General features: G+C 44.2%; 1 protein-coding gene across 16 annotated transcripts in view; it reads left to right on the top strand.

Annotated features, from left to right (window-relative positions):
• Positions 1 to 26,450, top strand: part of LOC106610942 (transmembrane protein KIAA1109 homolog) — an 88,328-nt gene that overhangs the window by 36,831 nt on the left and 25,047 nt on the right. For 8 of the 16 annotated variants that reach the window (XM_014210638.2, XM_014210644.2, XM_014210645.2 and 5 more), the window contains exons 30-62: positions 3,336 to 3,406; positions 3,505 to 3,669; positions 3,909 to 4,029; positions 4,148 to 4,291; positions 4,466 to 4,596; positions 5,213 to 5,415; positions 5,614 to 5,811; positions 6,936 to 7,147; positions 7,304 to 7,606; positions 7,860 to 8,012; positions 8,143 to 8,389; positions 8,592 to 8,746; positions 8,918 to 9,122; positions 9,331 to 9,498; positions 9,629 to 9,819; positions 9,895 to 10,070; positions 12,327 to 12,924; positions 13,042 to 13,240; positions 13,369 to 13,635; positions 13,743 to 13,836; positions 15,363 to 15,413; positions 15,946 to 16,152; positions 18,012 to 18,247; positions 18,418 to 18,662; positions 21,175 to 21,280; positions 21,383 to 21,480; positions 21,600 to 21,788; positions 21,880 to 22,048; positions 22,180 to 22,391; positions 24,050 to 24,133; positions 25,071 to 25,269; positions 25,576 to 25,635; positions 25,830 to 26,053. In XM_014210638.2, the coding sequence (XP_014066113.2) occupies positions 3,336 to 3,406; positions 3,505 to 3,669; positions 3,909 to 4,029; positions 4,148 to 4,291; positions 4,466 to 4,596; positions 5,213 to 5,415; positions 5,614 to 5,811; positions 6,936 to 7,147; positions 7,304 to 7,606; positions 7,860 to 8,012; positions 8,143 to 8,389; positions 8,592 to 8,746; positions 8,918 to 9,122; positions 9,331 to 9,498; positions 9,629 to 9,819; positions 9,895 to 10,070; positions 12,327 to 12,924; positions 13,042 to 13,240; positions 13,369 to 13,635; positions 13,743 to 13,836; positions 15,363 to 15,413; positions 15,946 to 16,152; positions 18,012 to 18,247; positions 18,418 to 18,662; positions 21,175 to 21,280; positions 21,383 to 21,480; positions 21,600 to 21,788; positions 21,880 to 22,048; positions 22,180 to 22,391; positions 24,050 to 24,133; positions 25,071 to 25,269; positions 25,576 to 25,635; positions 25,830 to 26,053 (6,081 nt within the window). The remainder of the gene's footprint in view (positions 1 to 3,335; positions 3,407 to 3,504; positions 3,670 to 3,908; positions 4,030 to 4,147; positions 4,292 to 4,465; positions 4,597 to 5,212; positions 5,416 to 5,613; positions 5,812 to 6,935; positions 7,148 to 7,303; positions 7,607 to 7,859; positions 8,013 to 8,142; positions 8,390 to 8,591; positions 8,747 to 8,917; positions 9,123 to 9,330; positions 9,499 to 9,628; positions 9,820 to 9,894; positions 10,071 to 12,326; positions 12,925 to 13,041; positions 13,241 to 13,368; positions 13,636 to 13,742; positions 13,837 to 15,362; positions 15,414 to 15,945; positions 16,153 to 18,011; positions 18,248 to 18,417; positions 18,663 to 21,174; positions 21,281 to 21,382; positions 21,481 to 21,599; positions 21,789 to 21,879; positions 22,049 to 22,179; positions 22,392 to 24,049; positions 24,134 to 25,070; positions 25,270 to 25,575; positions 25,636 to 25,829; positions 26,054 to 26,450) is intronic. The other 8 variants (XM_014210648.2, XM_014210646.2, XM_014210647.2 and 5 more) reach the window with 6 other exon arrangements.

Raw genomic sequence — 26,450 nt, 5'->3', positions numbered from 1 at the left:
TGCATGCATGCATGCATGCATGCATGCATACAGTTGGAAGTTTACATACACTTAGGTTGTAGTCATTAAAATTTGTTTTTCAACCACTCCACAAATGTCTTGTTAACAAACTATAGTTTTAGCAAGTCGGTTAGGACGTCTACTTTGTGCATGACACAAGTAATTTTTCCAACAATTGTTTACAGACAGATTATTTTACTTATAATTCACTATCACAATTCCAGTGGGTCAGAAGTTTACATAGAGTAAGTTGACTGTGCCTTTAAACAGCTTGGAAAATTCCAGAATAGGATGTCATGGCTTTAGAAGCTTCTGACAGGCTAATTGACATAATTTGAGTCAATTGGAGGTGTACCTGTGGATGTATTTCAAGGCCTACCTTCAAACTCAGTGCCTCTTTGCTTGACATCATGGGAAAATCAAAAGGAATCTGCCAAGACCTCAGAAAAAAATTGTTGACCACAAGTCTGGTTCATCCTTGGGTGCAATTTCCAAACGCCTGAAGGTACCATGTTCATCTGTTCAAACAATAGTACGCAAGTATAAACACCATGGGACCACGCAGCCGTTATACTGCTCAGGAAGGAGACACGTTCTGTTTCCTAGAGATTAACATACTTTGGTGCGAAAAGTACAAATCAATCACAGAACAACAGCAAAGGACCTTGTGAAGATGCTGGAGGAAACGGGTACAAAAGTGTCTATCAAGAGTAAAACGAGTCCTATATCGATATAATCTGAAAGGCCGCTCAGCAAGGAAGAAGCCACTGCTCCAAAACCGGCATAAAAAAGCCAGACTACGGTTTGCAACTGCACATGGGGACAAAGATCGTACTTTTTGGAGAAATGTCCTCTGGTCTGATGAAACAAAAAATAATGACCATCGTTATGTTTGAAGGAAAAAGGGGGATGCTTGCAAGCCGAAGAACACCATCCCAACTGTGAAGCACCGGGGTGGCAGCATCATGTTGTGGGGGTGCTTTGCTGCAGGAGGGACTGGTGCACTTCACCAAATAGATGGCATCATGAGGCTGGAAAATTATGTGGAAATATTGAAGCAACATCTCAAGACATCAGTCAGGAAGTTAAAGCTTGGTTGCAAATGGGTCTTCCAAATGGATAATGACCCCAAGCATACTTCCAAATTTGTGGTAAAATGGCTTAAGGACAACAAAGTCAAGGTATTGGAGTGGCCATCACAAAGCTGACCTCAATCCTATAGAAAATTTGTGGGCAGAACTGAAAAAGTGTATGCGAGCAAGGAGGCCTACAAACCTGACTCAGTTACACCAGCTCTGTCAAGAGGAATGGGCCACAATTCACCCAACTTATTGTGGGAAGCTTGTGGAAGGCTACCCGAAACGTTTGACCCGAGTTAAACAAGGCAATGCTACCAAATACTAATTGAGTGTATGTAAACTTCTGACCCACTGGGAATGTGATGAAAGAAATAAAAGCTGAAATTAATCATTCTTTCTACTATTATTCTGACATTTCACATTCTTAAAATAAAGTGGTGATCCTAACTGACCTAAAACAGGGAATTTTTACTAGGATTAAATGTCAGGAATTGTGAAAATCTTAGTTTAAATGTATTTGGCTAAGGTGTATGTAAACTTCAGACTTCAACTGTATATATACTGTATACACACAGTACCAGTCAAAACTTTGGACACCTACTCATTCAGGGATTTTTCTTTATATTTACTATTTTATCATTGTAGAATAATGGTGAAGACATCAGAACTATGAAATAACACATGGAACCAAAAAAGTGTTAAACAAATCAAAATATAATTTTTGATTTTAGATTCTTCAAAGTAGGCACCATTTGCCTTGAGAGCTCTGCACACTTGGCATTCTCTCAACCAGCTTCACCTGGAATGCTTTTCCAAATGTCTTGGAGTTCCCACGTTTGCTGAGCACGTGTTGGCTGCTTTTCCTTCACTCTGCATTCCAACTCATCCCAAACCATCTCAATTGGGTTGAGGTCGGGTGATTGTGGAGGCCAGGTCATCTGATGCAGCACCATCACTCTCCTTGGTCAAATAGCCCTTACAGAGCCTGGAGGTAGGTTGGGTCATTGTCCTATTGAAAAACAAATGAGAGTCCCACTAAGCTCAGACCAGATGGGATGGCGTATCGCTGCAGAATACTGTGGTAGCCATGCTGTTAAGTGTGCCTTGAATTCTAAGTAAATCACAGACAGTGTCACCAGCTAAGCACCAGCACACCTCAATGCTTCACGGTGGGAACCACACATGCAGAGATCATCCTTTCACCTACACTGCGTCTCACACAGACATGGCAGTTGGAACCAAAAATCTAAGATTTGGCCTCATCAGACCAAAGGACAGATTTCCACTGGTCTGATGTCCATTGCTTGTGTTTCTTGGCCCAAGCAAGTCTCTTCTTCTTATTGGTGTCCTTTAGTAGGGGTGTCTTTGCAGAAATTCAACCATGAAGGCCTGATTCACACAGTCTCCTCTGAACAGTTGATGTTGATGTCTGTTGAACTCTGAAGCATTTATTTGGGCTGCAATTTCTGAGGCAGGTAACTCTAATAAACTTATCCTCTGCAGCAGAGGTAACTCTGGGTCCTCCTTTCCTGTGGCGGTCCTCATGAGAGCCAGTTTCATCGTAGCGCTTGATGGCTTTTGCGACTGCGTTTGAAGAAACTTTCAAAGTTTTTGACATTTTCCGTATTGACTGACCATGTCTTAGAGTAATGAGGGACTGTTGTTTTTTTTCTTTGCTTATTTGAGTTGTTCTTGCCCTAATATGGACTTGGTCTTTTACCAAATAGAGCTATCTTTTGTATACCTCCCCTACCTTGTCACAACACAACTGATTGGCTCAAACGCTTTGAGAAGGAAAGAAATTCCACAAATTAACTTTAAACAAGGCACACCTGTTAATTGAAATGCATTCCAGGTGACTAACTCATGAAGCTGGTTGAGAGAATGCCAAGAGTGTACAAAGCTGTCATCAAGGCAAAGGGTGGCTACTTTGATCAATCTCAAATATGAAATGTATTTTGAACACTTTTTGTTTTCTACATGATTCCGTAGGTGTTATTTCATAGTTTTGATGTCTTCACCATTATTCAACAATGTAGTAGATAGTTAAAATAATACAAATAAAAATCCTTGAATGAGTAGGTGTGTCCAAACTTTTGACTTGTACTGTATAAATCGACCTGCGGTATGTATTGATCCTGTTCTGTGTCAGACCGCAGTCCGGATCCAGTCTGAGTATGGCAGATTTTATAGACTGTGTGTGTCTGTTCATCCATGGTGTACCCTAAAGTCATAACCCTTCATCTTATGTTGTAGGTGGTGAAACAAGGCCTCTCTGCCAGCTCTCTACTTGACAGAGGCCTTTCGTTGATGGGAGACACAAACAAGTATTTAGAATTTATTTAGCTTAACTTGGATCTCTATGGTCTGCTCGACATGTTTCACACACACATCTGTAACCGCATCTCTCGCTATGTGACTATAGCCAACCCTACACGCCTCTGGATAAGAAGGCTATGGAGAACGACACCGCCACTGAGGACTGGACCATGGAGCAGCCCCTCTCCCAGACCAGAACCACCGCCATCGTGGAGGTGAAGGGGGCCATCAATGTGGTGCTCACCCCTCTGGTGGCTGAAGCTCTGGACAGGTAACAGCTACTGGGTTAATACTAAATTCTAGTATGCCATAGCCACAAGGCTTTTGTGGAAATACCCTTATAGGTAATGTTATAAAACAGCTCCTCATAGAAAATACTAGCTTTCCATGTTAGCTTTCCATCTGCAATCAGTGTCTCACCACTGCAACTGTGCCCAACCACTCTCCTTGGCATATTGCAGGAATAGTATATTGCTCAAGTCAGTGACAATGTATGGGATGTTCTTTCAGATACATTGAGTCCATGGTCCATTACGTCAGTGTCCGTCACCCTGCAGCCATTCTGGATGACCTGCATGGGAAGGTCCTCAATGAAGCCTATCAGATCAGCAAATCCACAGTAACTGAATCCGTAGGTGAACCTCACCAATTGGCAAATCTGTCCAGAAGTAGCGCTATAAAGAGAATAGAGTGTGATTTTAGATTAACCCTAAGTTTGTCCTGTTTTAACATTTTTCCCCCCACTATAGAGCTCAACCAAGCAGGAGAACAAGCTATCAAAGACGGAGGGTACCACAGGCTCCCTCAACACGCCCCATGGCCAAACGGACCTGACGGTCAAACCAGACAACGTGAAGATCAAGGGCCTGCAAGCTAACGTGTCAATTCCCAAGGTAGGAATTGTGCCATGGAATTGTGTCATTGTGCCAAGAAAATTGTATTGTGCTTAAACAGAGTTCGCACTAATTTGAAGTGAACTTATCAGGAGTCGACAGCAGTCCAATGCTGACCTCCTTTCCTGAGTTGCATTTCAAAAGTCCAACACATCTTTGTCTCGGACTGTACAGGTGAACCTGTGTCTGCTCCAGGCCTCGGTAGAAGAGTGTTCTCCCTCCAACTCCAGTAAGAGCCACATCACACACGTCTCCCTGGTTGCTCTGTGCTTCGACAGGATCGCCACACAGTTTCGCATGAACAGGTAAACTCACTTCCACCAGCCTGCACGGGTCTCCTTACGACAAACAAACACACAGTTACACCGCACCTGCGGGCGGCAGGTAGTCATCATGGGTCCGTAACTGAAAGGTTGCTAGTTCGAATCCCTGAGCTGAAAAATCTCTGTGCCCTTAAGCAAGGTAATTAAACCTAATTAGAAACTGGGTAGTTCAATCCCTGAATGCTGATTGTCTGACAGCCATGGTATATCAGACCGTATACCACAGGTATGACGAATAATTTATTTTTACTGCTCTAATTACATTGGTAACCAGTTTATAATAGCAATAAGGCACCTCGGGGGTTTGTGGTATATGGCCAATATACCACGGCTAAGGCCTGTGTCCAGACACTCCGCATTGCGTCGTGCATAAGAACAGCCCTTAGCCGTGGTATATTGGCCATATACCACACCCCCTCGGCTTTATTGCTTAATTTCTCCAGGGTCGCTGTTGATAATGGCAGACCCTGGCCGTCACCCCACTCCGATGTTGTCTTAGGGGCAGTTGGGCTATAAAAAACAATGAAATAGGACAAATTATAAGCACCCACCAAATTATTATTATTACACGTGCATACCCTACTGTCTGTCTTCATAGGGGCATCGTGGAGGAGACGCCCAACACAGCAGAGCATGGCCGTCCCTCCGTCAACTTGGAAAAGTACGCATCGGCCACCAAGATGCAGCCGCAGTCCTCAGGCTCATTGCGCTCCAACGCTGGCATCGAGAAGGGCAAGGAGATCGCTGCCAAGCTTAACATCCACCGCATCCACAGCCAACTACGAGGCCTGGATTCCACAGGTAAGAATTTGCTATTTTAAATGTTATGCTCTACAGTTTTTTTCTTTCTACATGTGCTAGGCTGGAACACCATCCTTCACACCCAGCAGGCTGTCCATGACTGGAGTTGAAGACCCCTGCCCTAATATAATATTACGTGTTAGACAGTTGTGAAACAGAACTTTCATATTTTCTCCCTTTTCCTGTCCTGTGGTTTAGACATAGGAACATGTGCAATCACAGCCATCCCCTTTGAGAAGTCCAAAGTACTGTTCAGCCTGGAGGAAATGGATGAGTTTTCCCTGGTGGATGAGACAGAGAACCAGGTGGCTGCAGACCTGGCCCGGACCGGCGCATCCTTGGAGAAGTGGGGCTGGATCATGTTTGAGTGTGGCATCGAGAACCTCACTGTCAAAGGTAATATTTGGCAATGACACATATGTACACTTGCCTACATACAGTACCCCATAATGTCAGTGGAATTATGTTTTTAGAAATGTTTACCTTTTAGCTTTTATTAATAAAAAATAAAAATAAAAGTATTCAACCCCTTTTATGTCAAGCCTAAATAAGTTCAGGAGTAAAATGGTGCTTAATTTGAGCATGTTGAAGTTCTTAGTTACACTTTGGATGGTGTATCAATACAGTCACTACAAAGATACAGGCGTCCTTCCTAACTCAGTTGCCAGAGAGGAAGGAAACCGCTCCGGGAATTCACCATGAGGCCAGTGGTGGCTTTAAAACAGAGTTGAAAGGCTGTGATGGATCAACAACATTGTAGTTACTCCACAATACTAACCTAATTCACAGAGTGAAAAGAAGGAAGTCTGTACAGAATAAAAGTATTCCAAAATATGCCTCTTGTTTGCAACAAAGCACTAAATTAGTACTGCAAAACATGGGGCAAGCAATTCACTTTTTGTCGTCAATACAAAGTCTTATGTTTGGGGCAAATACAACACATTACTGAGATCCACTCTTCATTATTTTCAAGCATAGTGCTGACTGCCTCATGTTACCAAGAAGACAGTGAATGTTCTTGAGTGGCCGAGTTACAGTTCTGACCTAAATCTACTTGAAAATCAATGGCAAGACCTGAATGGTTGTCTGGCAATGATCAACAATCAATTTGACTTTTGAAAAGAATAATGAGAAGATGTTGCACAATCCAGCTGTAATCACTGCCAAAGGTGCTTCTATAAAGTATTGACTCAGGGGTGTGAGTACTTATGTAAATGAGATATTTCTATATTTCATTTTCAATAAATTTGCAAACATTTCTACAAACATGTTTTCACATTGCCATTTTGGGGTATTGTGTGTAGATGGGTGAGAATAATTGTCTTTTTTTTATTCAGGCTGTAACACAACAAAATGTGAAATAAGTCAAGGGGTATGAATACTTTCTGAAGGCACTGTATATAGACATTGGCATTTAGATTCACTTTGAATTAACTGAATTTAATTTGAATTTAATAAATTCATGTTATTAACCCCGTCACTGAACACTTTTGCCTGATTGTGTGCCGGTCTGTGTGCAGGTGGGCGTCAGTCGGGTGCAGTGCTGTACAGTGCGTTTGGCATCATGGGACAGTTGGGTACGGGCGTGAAGACTGGCATGTCCAAATCTAATGGCTCGTCGTGTTCTCAGACGGGCAGCGGCTACAGCACCGATGTATCTGATGACAATCTTCCTAACGACGCGACAAGACCCAACTCTGATGCCAACAGAAACTCAGACTCTGACGATCAGGTAACTCATCACTGTCCGTCACTTTGAACTGTTGTACAAGTACTTGATACAACCTCGTTTCAGTAACAGACAGCGTTTACACCAAAAATATAGACATGCTTCTCTCTCTTGCTCCCGTTCTCTCATTGGCTTATGCTGTGTGGATTGCTCTTGCAGGATGAAGGGGTGGAGTCTGACGACCTGAAGAAGGACCTCCTCCTCATGCCCCCGCCCCCTGACTCCAGCAGCATGAAGCTCACCATCAAGGAGATCTGGTTCAGCTTCGCTGCCCCCACCAACGTACGCTCCCCCTCACAGGCCATCTCCAGGCAGCTGAATCTCCTAAGCACAGCGACGCCAGCGATTGGCGCCTGGTTGGTCCCCATCGACCAGCTCAAGTCTTCTCTACGTAAGCTGGACATGGAGGGCACTTTGAGAGTGTGTGCTGTCATGGGCTGCATCATGACTGAAGCCTTGGAGGTCAGTACTGCACAGATTGAGGGTTCCAATGTCTTTTATCAATTAATTGTTCTATATTTCCACGTATTGTGTATATACTCTATGGTGATTGTGTATATTCCTCTGGCTATATTTTGTCTGTATATTTTGTCTATTGCTGTCAGCACCATTTCACCAGGTGAAATGGAGGGTACATGTAAATGTCCTTGGCAAATAACGGTGATTCTTATTCTATATGAGACACATTTCCTTTTCTTTCCTTTGTTCTGTACAGAAAAAGAGTATCCACATCCCCTTTCGGAGCAAATACAACAGGGTGACCAAGCGAGCACGCTACCTCCACGAGAACCCCTCCTGTCTGCTGTGTAACATCCTGCATCGCTACCTACAGCAGGCTAACTACTCTGTGATAGAGGAGGCCACCATGGTGAGACGTGTTTGTGTTTAGAGGCTTGAGAACTTCAGTCTGAACCATGATTGACTGAATAGTTCTTATGGATCTACCTTAAGTTACCTCCTAATTAACCATTAAACCCATCTGATCTTGTCCTCACTAGAATGACGGGCTGCCTGCCCTGGTGACCCTGAAGAAGGGGCTGGTGGCTCTGGCCCGGCAGTGGATGAAGTTTATTGTGGTGACCCAGGGCTTCAAGGCCATCGGCCTGATGAGGCCCAACCAGCTGCCCAAACCCAAGGAGACCCCCCAGCAGCAGACCTTCCAGGACCAGAGCCAGGGCCTGGACAACGGAGCTGCGCTGCAGAGTGACACCAGCGCTGACGGGGCCGAGTTTGAGTTTGACGCAGGTAGGAACGTATGGTGTTTAAAAAAAAAAATGTTATTATTTTTTTCCCGGACGATGACATTTCTGGTAAATGAATACATGACAGATACTTTTTTTTAAACCAATTGTACTGAAAAGTCCCCCCACATGTTAATGAATTTGATAATGATGACGGCAATAATGCATGCAGTATGTTGTTCCAATGGGTTGTAACTGCTGTCCAGCCACAGTGAGTGAACACACCATGCTGCTGGAGGGAGCATGCAGCCACCCCCTGCCCACAGGAGACAAATCTGGACCAGTTAGCGGGGTGGAGATCATGAGGAAGCTGTCCAAGTCCCACACACACAGTGAATCTGCCCTCAAAATAAAGGTAAAGGTATGTCTATCCACCCATCTGTCTGCATTGTCTACTTTAACTTATATTATAATTATATTATAATTATAATTATATGTGTGGACAGGGGCGACAGGGCGGTACCACTTGCCATTAGTATACCATAGGAATGCATTTGTTTTCACACTAATGATATTGGTGTGTGTTCTTCAGGGCTCCCACCCATACCAGTCCCTCAGCTACACCAGCGGGGACACAGCGGCTGACTCTCCTGCCCATGTGAGTCGCGTGGGCATGACTGCCAAGGACAGTCCCCGTAAGGAGAGTCTGCTGAGCTACCTGACAGGCAGCTTCCCCAGCCTGCACAACTTGCTGGAGGGCAATCCCCAGAGGAATGAAACCGCCACCAAGAGCACAGGTACGCTCACATTATCCTGGTTCTGACTTGGTTTGGGTTCCAATTCCATACCCTCATTCCCGAAAGTGTGAACATTCTCCTAAAGCATGGGTTATAGGGAATTTCCACCATATTTTTATAGTACTTTGATTCCTTTTCAAGCAATCATGATGGAGAATTGGTATAGAATTGGACTGCAACATGACATTATGTTTGCTCCTCCCTTTAGGTAACAGTGTGGGCCCAGATGTGGTGACGGAACACCCCCTGCTGTCTGAGCCCTCCTCCGTCAGCTTCTACAACTGGATGTCCAACGCTGTGGGCAACCGGGGCGGAGGGAACGCTGTACCCCAGGAGTCCCCGGTCAACCGCTCCCAGCACAATATCCTGCAGACAGGTAGGGGGAATGTTGTGAGAATCTTCAGTGAATGTTGGGGGAAAGTTGGTGACGTAACCAACCCTGAAAGCTCACAGTAAAATAATTGTAAAAATAAGGTCACCCTAAGTGTCTTTCTGTTGCTCCTCAGGCATCACCTGTAACCTCCACACCATCCCATCAGCGTCAGACTTCAACACGGTGCTGTCCAGCGACCAGAACACTCTTGATGGAACACAGTCTCAGCACTCTCAGCACAGCACCAGCCAAGATGACATAATGATGGCCGACATTGAGGAGGGCAACCAGTGTCCCGCCGCCGTTCAGCTAGCAGACGCCCAGGTAATCTAGTGTGTGAGTGAGTGAGTGTGTGTTATAATTCTGATGATTCTCTCTCCCCTCCCTCAAAACACACAGGTTGTGTTCAAGCCTCTGCTGAGTCACACAGGGATCCAGGCCCAGGACACCACTCCTCTCAGCTACAAGATGTACTTCGGGGAGCACCTCTCCTTCTCTGGCACCTTGGAGTGTCTCAGAGCAGACATTGTGGACTCTGACACATCCAAAGAGAGGAAAAATAAACGGTTGAAAAGGTAAATTAACCAAGTATCTAAAATAAATCATGTTTAGCGAGTCCCAATAGTCTTAAAGGTGCAATCTCTAAGACCGGTTTCCCCAGCTGGTGGCCCTCGGGATGAATTTGGCCCAGGGGTGGTTTTATTTGGCCCCCAAGTTTTCTGAGCTAAAAAAATATTCAGACCCCTTGACTTTTTCCACATTTTGTTACGTTACAGCCTTATTCTAAAATCCATATCAATCTACACACAGTACCCCATAATGACAAAGCCAAAACAGGTTTTTAAAAATTTTAGCAAATGTATTACAATTTTTAAACAGAGGAACCTTATTTACATAAATATTCAGACTATTTGCAATGAGACTTGAAATTGAGCTCAGGTGCATCCTGTTTCCATTGATCATCATCTGTTTCTATAACTTGATTGGAGTCCACCTGTGGTAAATTCAATTGATTGGACATGATTTAGAAATGTGCACACCTGTCTAGATAAGGTCTTACTGTTGACATTCCATGTCAGAGCAAAAACCAAGCCATGAGGTTGAAGGAATTGTCCGTAGATCTCCGAGACTGGATTGTGTCAAGCAACAGATCTGGGGAATGCTACCAAAAAAATTCTGCATACCTGATACCACACCTCTTTAAGGAATACCTGGGATAGGATAAAGTAATCCTTCTAACCCCCCCCCCAAAAAAAAAAAGATTTAGATGTACTATTGTAAAGTGGTTGTTCCACTGGATATCATAAGGTGAATGCACCAATTTGTAAGTCGGTCTGGATAAGAGCGTCTGCTAAATGACGTAAATGTAAATGAAGGTCCCCAAGAATACAGACATTTGGAACCACCAAGACTCTTCCTAGAGCTGACTGCCCAGCCAAACTGAGCAATTGGGGGAGAAGCGCCTTGGTCAGTGAGGTGACCAAGAACCCGATGGTCACTGACAGAGCTTCAGAGTTCCTCTGTATAGGTATGAGAACCTTCCAGAAGGACAACCATCTCTGCAGCACTCCACCAATCATGCCTTTATGGTAGAGCTGCCAGACGGAAGCCACTCCTCAGTAAAATGCACATGACAGCCCACTTTGAGTTTGCCAAAAGGACTCTGACCATGAGAAACAAGATTCTCTGGTCTGATGAAACCAAGATTGAACTATTTGTCCTTAATGCCAAGCATCACATCTGGAGGAAACCTGGCACCAATCCCTACGGTGAAGTATGGTGGTGGCAGCAGCATGCTGTGTGTCAGTTTTTCAGCGGCAGAGACCGGGTGACTAGTCAGGATCGAGGGAAAGATGATCGGAGCAAAGTACAGACCTGCTTCAGAGCACTCAGGACCTTAGACTGGGTCAAAGGTTCACCTTCCAACAGGACAGCAACCCTAAGCACACAGCCAAAACAACGAAAGAGGGGCTTCGGGACAAGTCTCTGAATGTCCTTGAGTGGCCCGGACTTGAACGCGATCGAACATCTCTGGAGAGACCTGAAAATAGCTGTGCAGCGACGCTCCCCATCCAACCTGACAGAGCTTGACAGGATCTGCAGAGAAGAATGGGAGAAACTCCCCAAATACAGGTTTGCCAAGCTTTTAGCGTCATACCCAAGAAGACTCGAGGCAAATGTAAATGTGATATTTCCGGGGGGGGTTCTAATTTTTTCCCCGCATAATAGAGAGACGTGATCGTATACAAGTAATTAATAATAATTTATTGGTTGTACGTAGCGCTTTTCTGCCATCTGAGGTTCTCAAGGCACTTTACATACTGTAGTAGGAGGAAACTGAGTGATGCACCCACCTCAGGGATGCACAGCGACCATTTTTGTGCCAGACCGCTCACCACATCAGCTATCAGGTGGAGAGGTGAGGAGGGATATACGCCAATTAGGAATGAGGGGGATTATTTGGTGGCCATGATGGAATGTGTCCAGGTTGGGAATTTAGCCATGACACCGGGGTGAACACCCCTACTCTTACGATAAGCCATCGGATTTTGACTGACCACAGAGTCAGGACACCCGTTTTAACGTCTCATCCGAAAGACCGCACCCTACGCTGGGCAATGTCCCCATATGTAATCAATGTTTTATAATGATTATGTTTTAGACAAATATTATATATTTTTGTGCTTATTGCGGTCAATTTGCAGTCAAAATGTATTTTTAGTATGTTCCGACTGAAGAAAAACTTGCCCCGTGGCTGAATCTCGTTAATGATCCCTGCTCTAAGATATCCTGCCATGTAAAGGTAATCTTCTCTCTCCCTCCCTCTCCAGACAGGGCATGCCAAACCTCCCTCTGCTGGAGTTCAAGCCTGCCCTGCTGATCGAGACGTTCAGCCTGAACGCTGTGGTGATGGAGAAGTCTACCAGCACTGGCCCGCCTAACTCCACGGCTGCCGCTGCTCCCCTCGCCTTTCACGACCTGAATCGTCGCCACTACAACACCTTCCACTGCGACTTCACCATCGCCTGCCAGGCCATCAGCCAGCGCGTGGACATGGCCCTGGTGCGCCTCATCCACCAGTTCAGCACCATGGTGGACGACATCAAGGCCACACAGACAGACATCAAGCTCAGCCGCTACACCGCCGGCTCTGCCTCCCCCACACCCACCTTTAAGGTGCGGCCCTACCGCCACTTCCGCTCCTCTGACTTTAGCCGCAGCTCGCGGGGAAGCGTCAACGGAGCCGGGCGGAGTGGGGCTGGCGGTGGCGGAAACACTGCTCAGAAGAGCAAGCGGGGGGGGAGGTGGAGGGGGGGGTCAACCGCCCAACGGCCCCCAGTCAGGACTGGACACGCTGGGCAGGAGGAGCCCCGGGGACGCAACCCGCTTGGTCGCTCGGAGCGCCGTACCTCCAAGGTACACCAACCAGTATGTATCTTTATTTTACAATAATCATATAGACTGTATATTTCTAAGTGACCTATCAAATGATGTATGCTCTGTTTTAATTGGTATCTAATAAATTCAATCAATCAATTGATCAAGGTGTCGCGGAAGGGCTCTCGGGATGTGGCGGACCACATGACCATCCAGATGGACGACTCAGACTCCATCACAGTGTCAGAGCAGAGCGAGCCCTCTGCAGAGTGCTGGCAGAACATGTACAAGCTGCTCAACTTTTACTCCCTCATCTCTGACCCCACCGGTATCCTGGAGAAGAGCTCCCCTGAGAACTGCCTCTCGGGTAAGGCTCTCTCTCTCTCCCTCCACTTAGCCACTTCTAGCCCCTACCCCCTAGGCTCTTGTGTAGAAATAGGAAAGCCTCACACTCATCGTTCGATCATTTGTGTGTGCGTTATGTGTGCTGTACAGACGGTGGCCGCAGCCCCTCGGAGCCCCTGTGCAGGGTGATGTTTGAGAACGAGCAGCAGGACCCCACCAACAAGCCTCCGGCCGGGCTCGGAGCAGGGGGTCGACGGCGTAGCTTGGTAAGCTGTGAGCCACAGCACGTCACCCTCATCGTGTTTGGCATCGGCATTGTGAACCGCACCCACCTGGAGGCAGACATCGGGGGCCTGACCATGGAGGCAGAGCTAAAGAAGATCCACGGCAGCTTCACACTTAAGGAGAAGATGAAGGGTGAGGCTCTTAGCTCTTGGGTTATGTCACTAGTTCAATACACCTCCTCTTTGTATTACATTATTCAGTGCCATATCTGGATTATAATTCACAAATCTGTTTTTCAGACATACTGCACCAGAAGATGACAGAGACTTGTGCATCAGCCCACATAGGAGGAGTTAACATTGTGCTCCTGGAGGGTATAACCCCAGACATTCAGTAAGGACTGCTCCAATTTAAGTTGATAACGGTTTAATTTGTATTGCCACATTGAGGATTGACGTTTGATACTGTGCATTAGGTCTGTTCATTAATTATAAGACCTAAAATACACTCCGTTTCTAGTTGGTTTGCCTGTCATTTTGGTAACCAGTAAGATTAATTATGAACGTTTGAGTTTCCTACCCCACTGTGTCTGTAGCTATGTTTCGATTTAACTTGTCCAGTGATTTTGTGTCGACATTTAACATTTGTCTCGATATAGAAAATAGATGCGACAATTGCCTGCTAGGGTGCTTTTCCATTTAACCATCTTGGGTGCGTTCGTAAAGCCAATGTGGAGTGCCAGAGTGAGCTCAGAGTGCCCTCTGGGCTTTCGTAAATTCAGAGCATTCAGAGCGCACACTGGACGCTCTGGCCGAGGAGTAGGGTTGATCCGAGCGTTCTAACCTCACAACGACAGTCATGCACCCAAGCTAACTGGCTAATGTTGGCTAGCTTTCCCGCTACAAAAATGAGAGAACGTCTCACTCTGACCATTTTACTCGCCCTACCAGAGCTGGTTATCCAGAGCATTTGTGACTGTAACTGATGCTGGTAACAATTTAATTACGCTGTTTTGTCAACGTTTACTGAACGTATATGGCCATATTCAACGGGTGTTGAGCGTTCGTAAATTCGTCAGTTATTCTGCACACTCAGACGAGAGTGCTCTGAAATCGGAGTAGATAGCCAGAGCGAATTTACGAATGCACTCCTTGTGTCAATAAAAACAGCTGGACGTAATGCCGTCAGACCAATCCGTTTCATGTCTCAAATAGCCCGCGAAAGTCAGCGTGGATAGAATGCAGAAATGGACTAATATATGACATATTCTAATAATTCTCATGCCAAAGTATCGCCACAATCTGTCCCATGGTGAAACTTGAAGTCCTGTAGATCTAAAATAATTGGATAGTGAAACTTGCCAGCCAACCAGAGAAGAAGCGAAGTTAAGTGTTTCGTCAGGACAATCCCTATCCTGCAAAGAAACATCTTTTTTTTTATAGTTGAACATTTTGATTTTGCCAGCAGTAAAAATGTAGAATTAAAGTGCCGCTTTATAGTTGCGTGATCACATCACGTGCCCATCACATTCACCCCATCTAATAGATAAAAATGTTGTCGGTCTTTAGAAATGTCTTATATCTACCGTTTCCATTACACATGTCGCAGTGATTTATGTTTTGCGACATTTGCGTTTGTCAAATAAATATTTTTCAATGGAAACCTGCATACTTATTGCATGTCAACCTACTGTGTGAATAGTTCCTACAGTTACTTCACTCTAAACAAATCCTAGAAATATTCAAAGGACTGCACATTTTCCGCTGGCAACACTGGAAATATTTTTGGCAGTTGAAGGATGGTGAATAAGTATTCTAATCTAGTCTGTTGTCTGCATATATCTCTGCGTGAATAGTCTATCTCATTTGCTCTCTTTTTTTTGTACTTTCCCTGGCTTTCTCTTCCATCGTCTTGAATAGACTGGAGGATTTCCCTACATCTCCTACCAGCACTGCCAAACAAGAGTTTCTGTATGTGTTTATAACTACTGCACCTTGGCACATCATAGCAATGCCACAGTACTGTAGTACTAAGTTTAGGCACAGCTTTCATTTTGTCTCAAGTCTGTGGTACCCCAGTGTTTCGTCAGTGTACAGCTTTAGTTATGTTATTCTCCCTCTTCATGTTAGTCTGATAATCACCCACTCCTTTTCTCCTCTGTTTCTATGTTCCTTTATGTGTATGGCGGGTAGATCATCTTTATAGATCAGCCATATGACAGCGATTCCTCCTGTAATCGTGATCAATATTATTATTTTGTTTGCCTAAATTATCAACAAAAAACAATGTAATGCAAGGTTATATAGAACCCTGTAGTTCTTATGCCCCCATAACATAGATGTCGTTGTGTGCCTGTTTATGTTTAGTGTGCTTGTTGTCTAACAAAAATGACCCAAACAAGCATTTTTGTACATTTTTTGTTGTTCTATCGACGTTGTCATGTGTTAACCTGGAGTCAAACAGTCATATTTGGAACGCTGACACTCTGCTCTACCATTCCAGAACAGTTGTGAAATGCAGCATAGCGAAGTCCCAGGCCCTGTACAGCGCCCAGCGGGGCCTGAAGAACAATAACGCCGCTGTGTTCAAGGTGGGCGCCATCATGATCAACATCCCCCAGCACCCAGCAACGCTGCACAGCATGATGGTCCGCAGCTCCCACCAGCTCTCCAAGCAGATCTCCGACCTCATCCGCCAGCCATCCAACGTGTGAGTCTCAGGGAGGAAATATTTGGATTATTCATAAATTGTATTACAGTGGGGGGGGAAGTATTTGATCCCCTGCTGATTTTGTACATTTTCCCACTGATAAAGAAAGGATCAGTCTATAATTTTAATGGTAGGTTTATTTGAACAGTGAGAGACAGAATAACAACGCATGTCAAAAATGTTATAAATTGATTTGCATTTTAATGAGGGAAATAAGTATTTGACCCCCTCGCAATCAGAAAGATTTCTGGCTCCCAGGTGTCTTTTTATACAGGTACGAGCTGAGATTAGGAGCACACTTTTAAATGGAGTGCTCCTAATCTCAGCTTGTTACCTGTAAAAAAGACACCTGTCCACAGAAGCAATCAATCAATCAGATTCCAAACTCTCCACCATGGCCAAGACCAAAGAGCTCTCCAAGGATGTCGGGGACAAGATTGTAGACCTACACAAGGCTGGAATGGGCTACAAGACCATCGCCAAGTAGCTTGGTGAGAAGGTGACAACATTTGGTGCGATTATTCGCAAATGGAAGAAACACAAAAGAACTGTCAATATCCCTCGGCCTGGGGCTCCATGCAATATCTCACCTCGTGGGGTTGCAATGATCATGAGAACGGTGAGGAATCAGCCCAGAACTACACGGGAGGATCTTGTCAATGATCTCAAGGCAGCTGGGACCATAGTCACCAAGAAAACAATTGGTAACACACTACACCGTGAAGGACTGAAATCCTGCAGCGCCCGCAAGGTCCCCCTGCTCAAGAATACATATACATGCCCGTCCGAAGTTTGCCAATGAACATCTGAATGATTGAGGACAACTGGTGAAAGTGTTGTGGTCAGATGAGACCAAAATGGAGCTCTTTGGCATCAACTCAACTCGCCGTGTTTGGAGGAGGAGGAATGCTGCCTATGACCCCAAGAACACCATCCCCACCGTCAAACATGGAGGTGGAAACATTATGCTTTGGGGGTGTTTTTCTGCTAAGGGGACAGGACAACTTCACTGCATCAAAGGGACGATGGATGGGGCCATGTACTGTCAAATCCTGGGTGAGAACCTCCTTCCCTCAGCCAGGGCATTGAAAATGGGTCGTGGATGGGTATTCCAGCATGACAATGACCCAAAACACACGGCCAAGGCAACAAAGGAGTGGCTCAAGAAGAAGCACATTTAAGGTCCTGGAGTGGCCTAGCCAGTCTCCAGACCTTAATCCCATAGAAAATCTGTGGAGGGAGCTAAAGGTACAAGTTGCCAAACATCAGCCTCAAAACCTTAATGACTTGGAGAAGATCTGCAAAGAGGAGTGGGACAAAATCCCTCCTGAGATGTGTGCAAACCTGGTGGCCAACTACAAGAAACATCTGACCGCTGTGATTGCCAACAAGGGTTTTGCCACCAAGTACTAAATCCTGTTTTGCAGAGGGGTCAAATACTTATTTCCCTCATTAAAATGCAAATCATTTTATAACATTTTTGACATGCGTTTTTCTGGATTCTGTTCAAATAAACCTACTATTAAAATTATAGTTTGATCATTTCTTTGTAAGTGGGCAAACGTACAAAATCAGCAGGGGATCAAAATACTTTTTTCCCTCACTGTGTATATATATACTTTGAGTCCCATTTGAAATCTATAGGTATCTCCTTGGGGCGCCCCGGCCATGAATTGGGGCTGAGTAGGCAGAACTGCTTGCTCAGTGTGGTCCTCACCAAAAGGATCTTGTATGAGAGGAAAGCACTTCAGTGAATCGTAACATTTAGAGAAGAAACCATAATTTCCTTTCCTCTGTATCTCCTTCATGGACTAAGCAATTACTTGTCTTCATTCCGAACTATGTTCCTTTCTCTGTAGGCCACCCTCCAACAGGGAGGACACTCCCACCCCTCAACCCTCTGACAAGGCGTCCAGCATCAACCAGACTCCTGTGGAGGCCAACGAGTTCCCCCAGCTGCCGGAGGGGCTGGAGAAGAAGCCCATCGTCCTCAAGTTCAGTGCCATGATGGACGGCATCACCATAGGAGCGGCCCTGCTGCCCTCCCTCAAGGCTGAGTACAAGATGGGCCGCATGAAGAGCCACGGCATGACAGGTAGCGTAGCACCAACTGACTTAGGTAATGTGATATTGTATTTGTATTACTGTGTATGTACATGATGTTATGTTTGTGATATGGCAATGTTTTCTTAATTTCCTCTGAGTTGATTGATAAAGTTATTGACTTCAATTGGACTTCCTCATCCTTGTTTGTTCTCTGTGCAGGAGCCCAGACAAGGTTCACGTTTGAGCTGCCCAACCACAAGCTATGTTTTCAGTCCAAGGTGTCTCCGGTGGACACCATGTCCGCCATGCCCCCCTCGGCCAGCCTCAACCTCCCGCCAGTCACCATGTCCGGAGAGTACATCATGGAGGACCACGAGGGCCACTCGGACTTCACTGACGACTTCCCAATCCCCATGAAGCAGGGCAACTACCTCCAGGGGAATTACCTGCGCTGTGTGGCTGAGGTGAGGCTGCCACAGTCAAGTAGAGTAGCTCCAGTATTGCTGACTATACCTGACTATACTTTTTATACATACATACATACATACATACATACATACATACATACATACATACTGTACCGTTCAAAAGTTTGGAGTCGCATAGAAATGTCCTTGTTTTTGAAAGAAAAGCAAAAGAAATTGTCCATTTAAAATAACATCAAATTGATCAGAAATACAGAGTAGACATTGTTAATGTTGTAAATGACTATTGTAACTGGAAATGGCTGATTTTTAATGAAATATCTACATAGGTCGTACAGAGGCCGATTATCATTAACCATCACTCCTGTGTTCTAATGGCACGTTGTGTTAGCTAATCCAAGTTGATCATTTTAAAAGGGTAATTGATCATTAGAAAACCCTTTTGCAATTGTTAGCACAGCTGAAAACTGTTGTCCTGATTAAAGAAGCAATAAAACTGGCCTTCTTTAGACTAAAAACTCGTCAGTCTATTCTTGTTCTGAGAAATGAAGGCTATTCCATGCGAGAAATGGCCAAGAAACTGAAGATCTCGTACAACGCTGTGTACTACTCCCTTCACAGAACAGCGCAAACTGGCTCTAACCAGAATAGAAAGAGGACTGAAAGGCCCCGGTGCACAACTGAGCAAGAGGACAAGTACATTAGTGTCTAGTTTGAGAAACAGACACCTCACAAGTCCTCAACTGGCAGCTTCATTAAATAGTACCCGCAAAACACCAGTCTAAATGTCAACAGTGAAGAGGCAACTCCGGGATGCTGGCCATCTAGGCTTCGTTCTTCTGTCCAGTGTCTGTGTTCTTTTGCCCATCTTGATCTTTTATTTTTATTGGCAAGTCTGACATATGGCTTTTTCTTTGCAACTCTGTATGTTGTACGTACATGCATACATACAGTGGAAGTCGGAAGTTTACATACACTTAGGTTAGTCATTAAAACTCGTTTTTCAACCAATCCACAAATTTCTTGTTAACAAACTATAGTTTTGGCAAGTCGGCTAGGACATCTACTTTGTGCATGACACAAGTAATTTTTTCAACAATTGTTTACAGGCAGATTATTTCACTTATAATTCACTATCACAATTCCAGTGGGTCAGAAGTTTACATACACTAAGTTGACTGCCTTTAAACAGCTTGGAAAATTCCAGAAAATGAAGTCATGGCTTTAGAAGCTTCTATTAGGCTAATTGACATAATTTGAGTTAATTGGAGGTGTACCTGTGGATGTATTTCAAGGCCTACCTTCCAACTCAGTGCCTCTTTGCTTGACATCATGGGAAAATCAAAAGAAATCAGCCAAGACCTCTGAAAATAAATTGTAGACTTCCACAAGTCTGGTTCATCCTTAGAAACAATTTCCAAACGCCTGAAGGTACCACGTTCATCTGTACAAACAATAGTGCGCAAGTATAAACACCATGGAACCACGCAGCCGTCATACCGCTCAGGAAGGAGACGCGTTCTGTCTCCTAGAGATGAACGTACTTTGGTGTGAAAAGTACAAATCAACCTTGCGAAGATGCTGGAGGAAACGGGTACAAAAGTATCTATATACACAGTAAAATGAGTCCTATATCAACATAGCCTGAAAGGCCGCTCAGCAAGGAAGAAGCCACTGCTCCAAAACCGCCATAAAAAAAAAAAAAAACATTTTCAAACTTTTTTATTTTTTTAAAGGCACACTTAAACAACATGGCTACCACAGCATTCTGCAGCGATACGCCATCCCATCTGGTTTGCGCTTAGAGGGATTATCATTTGTTTTTCAACAGGACAATGACCCAACACACCTCCAGGCTGTGTAGCGGCTATTTGTCCAAGAAGGAATGATGGCGTGCTGCATCACATGACCTGGCCTCTAAAATCACCCGACCTCAACCCAATTGAGATGGTTTGGGATGAGTTGGACCACAGAGTGAAGGAAAAGCAGCCAACAAGTGCTCAGCATATGTGGGAACTCCTTCAAGACTGTTGGAAAAGCATTCCAGGTGAAGCTGGTTGAGAGAATGCCAAGAGTGCAAAGCTCTCAAGGCAAAGGGTGGCTACTTTGAAGAATCACCTAACAGAGTTGCAGTTCTTGACACCCGTGTTCTTAATGTTTTGTATACTCAGTGTATTTGGAGTGGTGAGCACTCAGTCCGTTTGACCTGACGAAGATCCTTGTGGATCGAAACATTGTCAATAAAGCCAGGGCTCTAAGCTGACCTTTTTTTACAAGGAGCACGTGTGCACCTAAGTTGAAGAATGTAGGCCCACACAAAGAAATTTTGGAGAACAATTACAAATATTTGCGGTAATAAAGCTAGAATCCTTCATTTTTCTAGGTACACTGGTTTTCCTAAATAAAAATGTCAGGTCGCACAGCAAAATATTTAGGCGCATATGTGAGTAAAATGGTCACACTGTAGAGCCCTGAAATGTGGTTATTGTGAGCATATTCAATTTGCAGGCCTTTCTGTTATTTTCATTGATTTCAATCCCCCTTCACCTAGATTGGTTCTTTTGAGCACAACCTCACAACGGACCTCCTCAACCACCTGGTGTTCCTGCAGAAGGTTTTCATGAAGGAAGTCAACGAGGTCATCCAGAAAGTATCAGGTCTGTCCCGCTGTATAACACAAGAACACTGAAAGTTGTTGATGTTGTGTTTCAGTATTTTGCTTAGACACTTTAGGTAAATGCTTGTTTGTGTCTATGCAGGAGGAGAGCAGCCCATCCCTCTGTGGAATGAGCACGACATCTCGACAGACGCTGACAAGCCCAAGATTCTGCTTTACTCACTCAGTCTGATGTTTAAGGTACCAGTATGAGAAACAAGAAAAGTCCTGCAGCATGCATATATACCCACCTATCGTCACGTGTCCTAATCATTTGAAAATGAAATAAATTGACTTTCCTGAACACTTGTGGTTTGCAGGGGATCCAGATGACGGCCACCACTCCGTCCATGAGAGCGGTGCGCTTCGAGACAGGGCTGATAGAGCTGGAGCTCTCCAACAGGATCCAGTGTAAAGCCCAGGCCGGTGGCAGCAGCAGCTATCTCAAACTGTTTGGGAAGTGCCAAGTGGATCTGAACCTCGCCCTGGGCCAGATAGTCAAACACCAGGTAGGCTACAGCAAATCAATATAGGTTGTGTTGGTTTCTATTGGCTGCTGCAATCAGGTTTTGTTAGATATAACCCTTTTTTTTCCCACAGGTTTATGAGGAGGCAGGTTCAGACTTTCACCAGGTGGCCTACTTCCGCACTCGTATTGGCTTACGGAACGCCCTTCAGGAGGAGATTAGTGGCTCCTCAGACAAAGAGGCGGTCCTCATTACACTCAACCGGCCAATCGTCTTTGCTCAGCCTGTGGCTTTTGACAGAGGTCAGGCCTTGATAATAGACTACGTTTTCTAATTCTCGAAATAAAAATGTCTAAATCGTATAACCTCCAACAAAATTGTCGAAAGTGGGAGTTATAGTGAAACATCATCCCTGTTTCCCTTATCATTGCAGCTGTACTCTTCTGGCTGAACTACAAGGCGGCCTATGACAACTGGAATGAGCAGCGTCTGGCACTGAACAAAGACATACACATGGCCACCAAGGAGGTGGTGGACAAGCTGCCGGGCATCCAGCAGACCTCTGCCCAGGCCTTCAGCACCCTGTTCCTGCAGCTCACCGTCAACGACCTGGGAATCTGTCTGCCCATCACCAACACCTCACTGGTAGGAGGAGAATGATGATCTGAACAATGATTTTTGCAACCAAAGATTGCATATATGTTTTAAGGAGAAAACCTTTGCAATGCGGCATGTTAAAATGGTGTGAGATTTTTTTTTACCCCAACCCTCTACACTTAGACCCATTTTGTCTTAGATCAATTCTGTTTCAGACCCTGTCCTAGAACTGTTTGTATGTTTATATTGATATGAGCTAAATTGTAACAAATATGCTTGTCTGAAAGTGGCACTCTCTGTGAGTAGTCATCAAATCATAGGTAATTTAATTCCCAAAAGAACTGATCCAAATTGTCTTGTTTTTTTCTCAACCATTCTCACAATGCTTAATTTGAATCATAACCAATTATAAAAACACGAAAGGTAAAATAATGAATATAGACTAGAAGTAATTTGTGGAATTTTATGAGCTTCGTTTATTTTCTTTAAATATAGTTAGCTATACTGAATAAAAATATAAACGCAACAATTTCAACGATTGTACTGAGTTAGTCTAAATAAGGAAATCAGTCAATTTAAATAAATTCATTAGACCCTAACCTATGGATTTCACATTACTGGGCAGGGGGCCATCCATGGGTGGGGTTAGGAAGGCATTGGCACAACAGTCAGTATGAGTTTTTCCCCACGAAAGTGCTTTATTACAGATGGAAATACTCCTCGGTTTCATCAGCTGTCCGGGTGGCTGGTCTGAGACGATCCCTCAGGTGACGAAGCCGGATGTGGTCCTAGGCTGGTGTGGTTACAGGTGGTGTGCAGTTGTGAGGCTGGTTGGGCGTGCTGCCAAATTCTCAAAAACGATGTTGGAGGCAGCTTATGGTAGAGATATGAACATTCAATTCTATTGCAACAGCTCTGGTGGAGATTCCTGCAGTCAGCCAATTGCACGCTGCCTCAAAACTTGAGACTTCTGTGGCATTGTGTTGTGTGACAAAACTGCACATTCTAGAGTGGCCACATGGTGCACCTGTGTAATGATCATGCTGTTTATTCAGCTTCTTGATACGCCACACCTTTCAGGTGGATGGATTATCTTGGCAAAGGGGAAATGCTCACTAACAGGGATGTAAACAAATTAGTGCCCAAAATTTGAGAGAAAAAAGCTTTTTGTGCGTATGGAACATTTCTGGGATCTTTTATTTCCGCTCATGAAACCAAGACTTTACATGTTGCGTTTATATTTTTGTTCAGTGTGTGTATATATATAGCTCTCTGCAGTAGTATGTAGCTGTATATATGTAATTAGACCTACCTTGATAAACTTGGAAATGTAGCAAACATGGGAATGTTGGGGAAAGGTTTGTCAGTACAGTGACCTTTGCATTAGCAGCAAATTACAAAATGTATCCAAGGTAAATGTCTTCATAAATGCTAAAGATTGCATTTGTGACTTGGTGAATGTCCTATCTATCTATCTATCTATCTATCTATCTATCTATCTATCTATCTATCTATCTATCTATCTATCTATCTATCTATCTATCTATCTATCTTATCTAATCTATCTAATCTATCTTATCTATCTTATCTATCTAAATCGTTATTGGGGCTTAATCAAAGTTAGAATTTGATGACTACATCCACTGTCCCTGGTGAGTTCTCCTACCAGTTAGTTAAAGTTATCATTTTATCCCTTATCTCCATAGAAAGGACATACACCAGGTTTCGAAGGCATCCGCTCTGAAGCTGGGGCCAGCCGATCTGTAGGCCAGAAAAAATATGCACGAAAAGTAACCTACAACCTATTCAATCTCTTCTGAACGCTTGTGTGATGTTATTCAGTGGTCTTACTGCTTAACTTGTAACAACCTGTCATTAGTGTTTATGATGCAGTCTTGACACAATGCTGACATAACAGGTTATGGCAGTTCACAACCAACCATTTTATTGATACTACTGGGATAACTTCATTTAAACTTGAAATGGTTTGACTGGTTTAACGTCTCACCGTTTCAAGAATCTTAAATCGTTATGGTCAATTGGCACAGATATTCTATTGTTTTCATGTATCATGGAGTGTTATGGCACACACAATGTCACACTTGCATCAACTATGCATCATTTTATAACAGGCTGCAACTAAATGGGTGTTTCCAAGGAGCAATGTGTTTTTCAACATTACACACAGGAACGTTTCCTTTTCTCAGTAACCTACTTTATTTGAGGGTCTGCCAATAAACAATTATTACATTGTTTTTAACCATTTGTAAACCATTATATTATTAAGGGGGTTTGTGCATTTTTAAACACCTTTTAACTGCCATTTCCTGCAATCTAAATAAATAAAAAAAATACTGTTAGGGTGTGGTGCCTGGCCTTGATAACAAATATAACAAATAAAGTAATTTATTTTTATTTAATACATTTTTTACATAGTGGTGTAGCCGAACAACAAGGTGGCGCAACGCCCCTCTTACATTATTTGGGGTGAACCCTGTGTGTGTGTGTGTGTGTGTGTGTGTGTGTGTGTGTGGGGACTTCATTTAATTGTTAACAAACTATTTAATAGTGTTTATAGGCAGACCGTCAAATAAAATGTTACCATTAAGCCTTTAACTATTTCCAACAAACGACTGACACTTCAGCCTAAATATTATCCCTGTGTTAGACTTATCTGATGGCCTAACTGTAACATCTTACTCCACCTTTAAACCTCCATTCTTACAGGCAAACCACAGCATTGACTTTGACACGGGCTCGGCCCTGGTGCTAACCATCGAGAGCACGCTGATCACCGCTTGCTCCTCTGAGTCGCTGGTCAGCAAGGGCCACTTCAAGAACTTCTGCATCCGCTTCGCCGAGGGCTTTGAGACGTCCTGGGACGACTGGAAGCCTGAGATCCGAGGAGACATGATCATGAACGCCTGTGAGTGATTGGACCGCGAGATGTTGACTTTTACATGCAGGCTGGGATTGAAAAAAGCATGAAAATAGGTTTGTCTATATTTAGAGCTGGGCCTGGGAAAGCTGAGTTTTGAAGTTTAAGAATAAGTAGATAAAATTACATTGGGTGAAGATGAAGACCTTCCCTAATATTGTGTATCAAACGGACCAATACCTTTTGATATTCCACCCTAATTAAGGTCTACTTGTGCCCTACTTCTTGCAGTGTGGTCCCCTACACTGTGCTGTTCCCCTTTTTGATGTAATGTTGTTTGTCTTGCTGTTGTAGGTGTTGTTCCTGATGGCACATATGAAGTGTGCTCCAGAACCACAGGCCAGCCGTCAGCAGGTAAGTACTGCACTGATGATGAACATCGAACCTTGTGTTTATTATGAAAGGGGTCAGTGTGAACATTGTCAAGCTGTTATCCAAGACACAGCACAGCTGTTTTATACTTCTCTGTGAACAAGATCTTTGTATTGTATTGAGTGATAGATGGATTTAGTGTAGAGTAATATTCTCTCTCCCTCTACGACCCTCAGAAAGCAGCAGTGCGGGCACCTGGGCACTGAACGTGCTGTGGAAGATGTGTGGTATCGATGTCCACATGGACCCCAACATCGGCAAGCGGCTCAACGCCCTGGGCAACACGCTGACCTCGCTGACGGGCGAGGAGGACGTGGACGACATCGCTGACCTCAACTCCATCAACATGGTGGACTCTGATGAGGATGAGGCCGACACCATGTCGCCCACCATCCATATGGTCAGTCTTTGCCTAAACATGATAACCATGCTGAATATTTGTATAAATCACTTTGAACATGTGAATTGTACACTGAACAAAAATATAAACACAACATGTAAAGTGTTGGTCCCATGTTTCATGAGCTGAAATGGAAGATCCCAGACATTTTCCATACACACAAAAAGTTTATTTCTCAAATTATGTGCACAAATTTCTTTACATCCCTGTTTGTGAGCATTTCTCCTTTGCCAAGATAATCCATCTACCTGACAGGTGTGGCATATCAAGAAGCTGATTAAACAGCATGATCATTACATAGGTACACCTTCTGCTGGGGACAATAAAAGGCCACTCTAAAATAAGCAGTTTTGTCACACAACACAATGCCACAGATGTCTCAAGTTTTGAGGGAGCG

Source organism: Salmo salar, chromosome ssa09 (assembly GCF_905237065.1).
Source record: "Salmo salar chromosome ssa09, Ssal_v3.1, whole genome shotgun sequence".
NCBI lineage: Eukaryota > Metazoa > Chordata > Actinopteri > Salmoniformes > Salmonidae > Salmo > Salmo salar.
The sequence above is the reverse complement of the archived record's forward strand: the minus strand, read 5'-3'. Positions and strand labels throughout refer to the sequence as shown.